General features: G+C 44.0%; 1 protein-coding gene across 1 annotated transcript in view; it reads right to left on the reverse strand.

Annotated features, from left to right (window-relative positions):
- Nucleotides 1–6,243, reverse strand: part of nlk1 (nemo-like kinase, type 1) — a gene marked incomplete at its 5' end in the record, with an annotated part of 29,969 nt that extends 23,726 nt beyond the window's left edge. The window contains 3 exons of the mRNA XM_083649447.1: nt 888–943; nt 4,815–4,944; nt 5,930–6,243. Coding sequence (XP_083505573.1) covers nt 888–943; nt 4,815–4,944; nt 5,930–6,243 — 500 coding nt within the window. The remainder of the gene's footprint in view (nt 1–887; nt 944–4,814; nt 4,945–5,929) is intronic.
- Nucleotides 6,244–9,819: the final 3,576 nt, after the last annotated feature.

Consider the following 9,819-nt stretch of genomic DNA (forward strand, 5'->3'; position numbering starts at 1 on the left):
TGTGACATGTAGACACCACAGTACATCAAGATGAGAGGGACATGTGACAGACTGTCTGAACCTGTGACATGTAGACACCACAGTACATCAAGATGAGAGGGACATGTGACAGACTGTCTGAACCTGTGACATGTAGACACCACAGTACATCAAGATGAGAGGGACATGTGACAGACTGTCTGAACCTGTGACATGTAGACACCACAGTGCATCAAGATGAGAGGGACATGTGACAGACTGTCTGAACCTGTGACATGTAGACACCACAGTACATCAAGATGAGAGGGACATGTGACACTGTCTGAACCTGTGACATGTAGACACCACAGTACATCAAGATGAGAGGGACATGTGACAGACTGTCTGAACCTGTGACATGTAGACACCACAGTACATCAAGATGAGAGGGACATGTGACAGACTGTCTGAACCTGTGACATGTAGACACCACAGTACATCAAGATGAGAGGGACATGTGACACTGTCTGAACCTGTGACATGTAGACACCACAGTACATCAAGATGAGAGGGACATGTGACAGACTGTCTGAACCTGTGACATAGACACCACAGTGCATCAAGATGAGAGGGACATGTGACAGACTGTCTGAACCTGTGACATGTAGACACCACAGTACATCAAGATGAGAGGGACATGTGACACTGTCTGAACCTGTGACATGTAGACACCACAGTACATCAAGATGAGAGGGACATGTGACAGACTGTCTGAACCTGTGACATGTAGACACCACAGTGCATCAAGATGAGAGGGACATGTGACAGACTGTCTGAACCTGTGACATGTAGACACCACAGTGCATCAAGATGAGAGGGACATGTGGCATCATGTTGAGCAGCTGAATGCGTCTGTGTTTTAAGGATACATTTCCTCAAAGCAGTCAATCTGCGGAGGCTGCAGAATGTCCAGCGCCGACAACACCTGGGTGGACAGAAGACGAAGACGTCAACAGACGAACAGAGAAAACCCACAATCCTTTGTCCTTCTCTGCCAAATAAGGTTGTCAAAAGTATCGATAAATGTCAATAGTAAAAATTTGCAACGGATACAATACTCAATTGCAAATAGGGCTGCTGCGATATTGACTTTTTCCATACCGCACAAATTAGCGAAGCCAATCAAGCTGTCGTGGTAACCGAAATATATATGCACACACACACACACATATATATATAGATATGTAGTAGGGTAATTGTCTTTAAATAAATGTTTTGGGTGCATTTATTAATCTACTACATTCTTTATATAAGTCTATAGTCTATCTTTATTCCAGTGTTGATGCAGGGCCTAAAACTCACTTTTCGAACTGGGGGGGAATTCCCCCCTTATGTGCTTCAGATAGGGTGGAATTAGACTGGGGGGGTGGGCGATAAGATAACCGACATCTGCTTCTCCTGACTGATAAGCGATAATTTCATATTTTTGTATTTAAAAAAGAAGTTCTTAACCTGTAGTTTATGCACACCTGAGTCTAAATTACTATGGCTTTTGTCATTGTGTTTTAGCTGCAGAATAAGCAGCCATAGGCTTTCAGTTCTATCAGAGCCTTTATTTTTTATATTGAGTGATACTTTACTAAAACACTGATCATATCAGAAGTGTTCTTTGTGTTGTGTTCACTATAGTGATAATAAAACACTCATCATACCAGTAGCCTGTACTACGAAGCTAGTTTAATGCCTTATCCGAGTAAGTTTGAGTTTAAACCTGGTTTAGCCGTACTACAAAGCAAGTTAACTTTCAATCACCATGGCAACTGACGCTGCAAAGCTAACCTGGTCGCGACCAGGTTAGCTTCAGAGGATAAGATCAAAATCCATGACAGACCCATATAATCGGCTCTCTGGAGTCACTCACCGTTCATATAAGATCGCCATATGAAAAATAGATTGCAGTCAACTGAGAATATAACAAGAAAAACATTTGTGGCTCTGTAGGCTACATAATTAAATTAAGCCTACTTACCACTTTATGTCTTAACAGCTCAACGATGCGTGGAGAAATATGATCACTATTAATCACCGCGGTGCATATCATGAATGGACCCTCAAATGGAGTGAGGGTGATATTCTCCTACATGCCAGAAAAGCCTATACATATAATATAGATATGGGATAAATGGGATAGCCCCAATACTAAATATGCAGGCTATTCTTGCATCTTTCAGCTGGAACTGTGTCCTGTAGGCTGTATGCCAATATATGAGCAAAAATAGGCTAGTTTTTATCAATGATAAGTATGCCCGCATCGTCTCAATTCAGTTCAGCAGTTTTCTCTTTTATAGTAGGCTATTAGGCTTTATACTAGGCTATTTTATATATGAATTATTCGATCAGTGCAACCACACACATGAGTGATAGAGATCATTATTCATTGAGCATGCGTTTCTAAATCTATGGTCTAAATAGGCTTACAGATTGTGGAAATGTATAGACTGAGATTACACATTTACATTGCTGCTGTATCAATGTATGCAGCTGTATCAGACAGAAATCGCTGATCGAAGTAAATCAAATGACTGATGTGAATACAAGCTGCTGCTTTAGACAGCCCTTCAGCAGACTATCCAACGCGGATTTTCATTCTGACATTAAATCGCGGATACATTAAATATCCGCTAAAACTCTGATCATGCACTGCGCTTTCATGGAACGAGGAAATGGGTGTGGAAATGGGTGTGGGCGTGGATCAACTCAGCTGTTCATAATGTCATTGGCTAGCGCACCTCTTTCGCGTGGACGCGCGCCTGTGCACGAGCGAAAAACGTGCGCGTGCACAGGCAGATCCCAGGTCCACTTACCTAGTAAAAAACCAGCGTCGTAGTATCAGTTAACTAGATAGCTTTGATCCTGTTCAGTCAAACCAGATCAAAGGGACTTATCGCGGATCTGTTAAACTAGTTTCGTAGTACAGGGCTCAGAAGTGTTCTTTGTGTTGTGTTCACTATAGTGATGTCAGAGCTATGCAATATTAAATCATCCATCTTGCTCACTACATCTGCCTTTCTTACCGTCATCTAAACCTGTTCAAATAAAGTGAATGGGCAGACATGGAAAGTCCCACTATAAACCATTATCTGTGTCCTTTCACTTTTTATTGAAAAACGTTTGGACCAGATTAAAGAAAAGACATCTGATGTTGACTGTTTTGATGTAAATGTGCACGTTTGTTTTCCTTATTATTGGTCTCCAAACAGATTTGTAATGTTACTCTTGACGGGAGGCAGAAGGGACCTGGAACTAATGTTACTCTTGACGGGAGGCAGAAGGGACCTGGAACTGGGGGTAACGCGCCATTCAAAACAGTGTGAATTTTGTAAATAAACAAGACACGTACGTACGTGGTCTGAGCTTCTGTTTTTAGCCCGAATATTACAAAACCCCACTGATTCATAACAGGTCTAAAGTCATGCTATAGCAGTCTGACACACTTAGTGACTAGGGATGGGAATTTCGACTAATTTCCCCGCCGACTAGTCTCAAATTGTATCTGCGACTAGTCTATAAGCAAGAAAACTCGCAATTTAATATACATATTAAATAAAAAGTTTAAAATGCAAATGTTTTGTGTATTTAGGAGCTATTTTAGCCCAAACATTCAGTACAAGCTGTTAATTTAAATTCTATTGATGTAACAACAACTGACTGAATAAAGGTGAACAAATGAAAGAGAAATACATTTCTGATACATTTGCCAATGCAATGCATTGATTATGAATAATGTTGTAGGACGGAGTTCCAACGTGTCTTGCATGATTGTGTAAGCTATTTTTATGAAGGTGCTATATAATTTATGCACTGTAGGCTCTTATGTTGAAGACAGGAAACGGAAGTGTGTGTGTTGTTGTGCTAGGTGAGGTTATGCTGGCTGCAGTGTCAGGTGTGTTTGGTCACACTTGCCGAGCGGGGAGGCTATACACCGCTGCCTGAGCTAACGTGCGCTAACAGTCCGTCGTGTATGTGTCCGACCAGTCGTCTGTATTCAGCAACGTTCGTTCCACACCGTCGGCTTAACCATATAGACATCTTTTGTTGAAACCCAACATTACTCCCTTTCTGCCCGTGCCCGATGAAGATGGAAAGCCAAATTATTCGGATGAGGCTGTGTGTCACGGTTGTGGCAAGAAATTCCAATTCCATGCGAGGGAACGCGACAAATCTTGCATGATGGCATCTGAGGACCACTCATCATCCCACGCTATGATGTCATCATCCCACGCTATGATGTCATCATCCCACGCTATGATGCAATGAAAGGCAACAGGAGGTACCGGCTCAGGACTGAGCCAGATATGAGTATCTGATGCCAGAGTGAAGAAACAGCCTAGACAGCAACACGTGGCGAGCACCAACAACAAGTGTCAGTATTTGGTTGCAGAGTTTGTCCCCTTCCGCACTTCCTATGTTGTGTGTTTTTCAATCATGAATGCACGCTTGCCGTCGGCTGGAATGCCGACCAGTGGCTATGTTGCAAAGTGGTATACCCTTATTATTATTATTAATGACAACAACATTGGAATAAAGATAGACTATAGACTAAAGAATATACTAGATGAATAAATGCATCCAGAACCTTTATTTAAGGACAATTACCCTACTTTATAACTTACCGGTTACCCGCGACGGTTTGATTGGCTCCGCTAATTTGTACGGTATGGAAAAAGTAAATATCGTAGCAGCCCTACTTAGTAACGTGACAACCCTTACCTCTCATCAAACTGTAACCACCCCACCCTCCCCGGCCCAGTCACACCTCCCTTCACCACATGTCCCGTTGTCTCGACCAGTCTTACATTGTCGTGTTTGAAGAAGCACAGCATCCTCAGCTCCCTGAAGACCCTCTTACAGGAGACCAGGTTCTGGAAGACATTGGGCATCTTCTTCAAAGCCACCTTGCGCCCGTCACGAGGATCTGTAACTGACCTGCAGAAAGGTGAGTGAGAAGCACAGCTAGTCAGACACACGCTTTTCATCCAGGTCCCCAAACTCTGTGCACTCAAAGATGCTACTATGCAAAGATTCAGTCTCCTGTGAAAGCTTGGCAGGCCAAGAACATAATGCTTAAAGCCTTACTGCGGTGCCTCGGTCATTTTCGGACATACTGCAGTACAACAGACATGGTTCTATTAGAGTCCCACTCGACTCCTCAATCCATCCTGGACACATGTTCGGGACTTGTGACTCGACTTGGACTTGAGCACTGATGACTCAGACTTGGAGTTGAGCATTCATGCATTCAGACTCGGAATTTGGAGACGAGGACCTGAGTTATTAATTGATAAAGACTTTGTTATTTTTGTGATAGGCCCTAATAATTATACACAGTGTATGGACGCTCGACCAAGCCGGAGGTAACACGGGGTGCGCGAACCTGCGACCCTCGTGTAGGCAGGGAATCTACCACTACACTACCCGGACTCCAATTTGGCATATTGATTGCTATATTGGGCGCTGTAGCTCAGGAGGTAGAGCGGGTTGTCCACTAATCATTTTGGATGAAAGAGGTTGGTGGTTCGATTCCCGCCTCCTCCAGTCTGCATGTCGAAGTGTCCTTGGGCAAGATACTGAACCCCAAATTGCTCCAAAGTGTAAGCACCCTGTGTGGTAGCCTGCCGCCATCGGTGTATGAATGGGTGAATGTACCTACTGATTGTAAAGCGATTTGGATAAAAGCGCTATATAAATGCAGACCATTTACCATATTGATACTATGATATTATTCAATTTTCTGCAAGGACAGGCATGTGTTCCACCTACATGCAGATTCTCATGTTCTGTAGGTCACTCCAGGTTCAGTCTCAGACTCAGGTAAGTAATGGGGACGTGACTCGGACTAGACTTTGTTGACTCGGACTACAACACTGCCAACAGAGGGGCTGAAGGATCCGTGTTGTGGAAGTTCACTCACCAGACGACCCCAAATGCGCCATAGCCGATGGGACGGTCTGGCTCCATCTCTGCGGGGCTTGGCACCTCACTGGCCGGGTTGCTGTAGGGCTGTGGCACCGCCGCCCCGCCGCCCGTGCTCCCCCCGAGAGACGTCGGGTGGCGGGGCGTCCCGGCCGGGGCCGTGGGTCCGGCCAGGCACGGCGTGGCGCTCAGGCCCGTGGAGGAGGGGGCTCCGGACGAAGAGTTGACGCAGAAATACTTGTTGTGGCCCAACTCTGAGCCCGGAAACAAGTTGCCACACACTGTCTGCCGGCCTGCACCATGGAAAGCCATCCTCCCTCACCTCACCTCACCTCCAAACCCTGCCAGGCCAGCACACTGAGAGCTACACCAAGCTACTGGAACACGGCTCTGCCTTCACTCGGCATGACACATCAGTTTGCTATGCACACATACAAGGACTCTGCCCAACATGACATGCACTCATGTAAACAACACAACTCGATGATGGGCAAGATTCAGAGAAGCTAACGTTGCTACAAACACTGTAGCCAGAACGATCTGGATAAGTCAGCTACGACGGAGACACACATACATTACAACTCTCAAGCATTGTTCGTAAAACAAGACAAATTCAGCAAGCCGAGCCTGGCTGTGCCGCACAGTTAACGCCAACTTACAAGCCGCTAACTAACTTAAGTAAGCGAGCTAAGCCCTAAGTTAGCTGGTTAGGTAAGTTGCTCGATTAACGTCGTCAGCTAACGCTAACAGTAAGCGGCTAGTCGTCAGTCAGAGACGACTGTAAATATACAATTAAATGTAACGTTACAACCAGCTGCTAAACACCATGCGGTCTGGCTGTGCAATGTGAACTTGGCATTCATACGCGTGTGAATCAACGTTCGCGTTATTTCCGTATGAAATGCCTTCTAATAAATCCTCTGCTGCAGGGCTAACAGCTAACCATGCTAACCAGCTGTTCACGTCAGCTAATTAATGAGCAGCGATGTCTATGACCCATATACCGTTAGCTGGCTATCGTGACCTATATATTTCCACAGGAAAGCCTTCCACTGACAGCAGATTCCATCTACAAACCAAGCGCAGTCAAAGTGATGGCAACGGGGCCAGGGGAGAAAATAGCAAGTTAGCAGCTCCTCGCCGAAGCTCCTGCAGACATCTAACGTTAGCTGGATTGTTAGCTAGCTTTGTAACGTAGCGAACCAGCTAGCGTCAGCTAGCTTGTGGGTTGCTCGCTAGCTGCTGGCCATCGCGTCGTAATATCCAGTGTAGAAATGTCCTATAAAAGCAGCTCCTTCTGTCTGTCGGGTGAAGTCTCATCAAGTAGGTTCTCTTCGGTGTTTAGTTTGTGCCAGCTGGGTCCCGTCACCTCTGCAGCGACAGAACAGACAGGTCCAGCTAGCTGGCTGCTAGCTTGCTTGCAAAGTAGGAGGAGTTGTTGGCAAAGCCGGGTGGGGGAGGGTCGGTGCTTCAATCAGCTCAGCAGCGTTGTAAACAATGATGCTGTGCTGTTACAGACAGACCACACGACGGACGACCATCTCCACAAATAGTACTACAGTACAGCGATGATTCACAGACTCATCAACATCACTTCAATCCAGACGTGATTTTGGTTTTACTGCATTTTAATACGGTAGTAACGAGGCGCTATGCACTATGCATCAAATACAGTCAATATGCACAGCCACAGGAAATGTGTCACCAAAGGTAGCTACAAATTACATGGCAATTTTAACTTTTTTCAAGAATTACAAATCAGCATCCAGATTAAGAACACCGAGCGTATGAAGCAAATAAGTTATGCACATTCAGTGTCCATGGCATGGGGAGTATACACCAACGACAATCCGTTCACCATCAGGATTATAAAAGTGTATTTACATGACGGCCCGTCGAAAACAGCTGACGTCTCCATGTCATCGCTGAATGGTTCCCTGCTCTCAAATCTGCCAACAACAGCAAACTGGGAAACGGGTTTACCGGTATAATAAGTTTGGAGAGGAATTGAGGCAGCCAAGTTATTGTATGTCATTAGCATACTGGATTTTGGGGTCAATTTCCCATCATAAACAAACACTGATATAACATGGAATAAAGATGATCTAAAAACAGCAACTGTTTTACAAAAACCGTGATAGGCGGCGTGTGCAAGTCAGTTGAAAATGAAAACAATGACATGATGGCAAATGGAAAATAGCAAAGCCATATAAATAAAAACAAACAAACACATTTTGCTCCTTAATTCAGAAGCAGATTCCCTTAGTCTCATCCATGGTCTCCCTTGTCTTTGACTTGTCTGGTGTGGCTCAGAATCAGTCCGTGTTCTCTGCATGTATGTGTGATGGATGTACCGTCGGCGGCGTGTGTGTTCCCCTGTGTGAGCTGCAGGTCTGACTCCCAACACTGCTGCTGGAGCCGTGGCTCACTGTGAATACTCAAGTTCAAATGGGACACCGTCCTCGCAAGGTTGAAGGAAACTAGGAATTGCAATTCTCTCCTGGTCTGTGTCCACTTTTGGCAGTTGGTGAAGAAATCATCTGGGGGGGGGGGGGGGGGTAAAGATAAAGCAGATATTGAGAAAGTGTTGAGCTATAAAGCATCACACAAACTAGGGCTAAACTGATATCGGCCGTTTAGTTTTCAGAGTGTCGTCCCACTCCAACATGAAGGATATGATGCAGTTTGTTGTATGATTGAACATGAATGTACCATTATAGTCATGACCCCTTTTGAAGCATCTCAATGGAGTTTCAGGGCCCTATCTTACGCCCAAGGGCAGGTGTTGTCATTGCTAGTTTCTAGTAGGGGTGGGAATCACCAGATGCCCCACGATACGATATTATCACAATACTGAAGTCACGATACGATAGTACTGCGATATGCTAGTATTGCGATATATTGAGTATTGCGATATTGCCATATATTGTGATTTATTACCTTTTTTTCAACTGCAAATGATGTCCCCAAAGGAAAAAAAAAAACTTTTGTCAACATCTGTTTTATCTAATGAGATAAAGTTTCCAGTCTGTTCATCTCACTTCAATCATTTTTATTGCAGCAAAATGGGATTGTCAAGCAGACAGACTGACCAACACTGTCATAAAAACCTGTCATAAATGTTGCATGATGCACTTGACATTTTGTATAATAAAATATCATGATACTTGGCATTCGATACGATATATTGCCCACAAAATATCACAATACTATGCTGAATCGATTTTTCCCCCACCCCTAGTTTCTAGCACTCAAAATCTCCCTTTCTCCCTTCTCTCTTACAGTGAAACATCCTTTTCACTGTAATCTCTCCACCTACAATACAGATAGTTATGGAATTCTGGACAAAATCATAGCTAACGATAAAAAAAGAAATACGCTGAGATTTGGATCCGAGATACAAAATCTGAGCAAATGGGGGGTCTGTGGCTCTAATCTGGACTAAATTAATCTTTGAGAAAGGTTATATTACATATATACATGCATGCATACATACATAGATAGACATTGGAGACAATCTTGATCATGTTGGCTCTGTACACCACCACAATGGTCTTGAAATGAAACAATCAAGATGTGCTTTAACTGCAGACTTTGTATTTACATCTAAATCAGGTGAACGATGTAGGAATTACATTACATTTTAAGGTACCAAAATTACCCTTTAAGGGACCAGAAGCAATCGGACAAACTAACAATCATAAGTCAAATTGTCACTTTTAATATTTGGTTGCAATCAATTGAGTGAGATAAGTCGGTTAGAGTTTCTAAATGTTGGTTTCGATACATTTTGGGTTAATTGCCCAGCCCTATGCCAAACTCTGACTGAAACACACACACACACACACACACACACACACACACACACACACACACACACACACACAC

This window comes from Poromitra crassiceps (genome assembly GCF_964638095.1).
Source record: "Poromitra crassiceps genome assembly, chromosome: 13".
Taxonomy (NCBI): Eukaryota; Metazoa; Chordata; class Actinopteri; order Beryciformes; family Melamphaidae; genus Poromitra; species Poromitra crassiceps.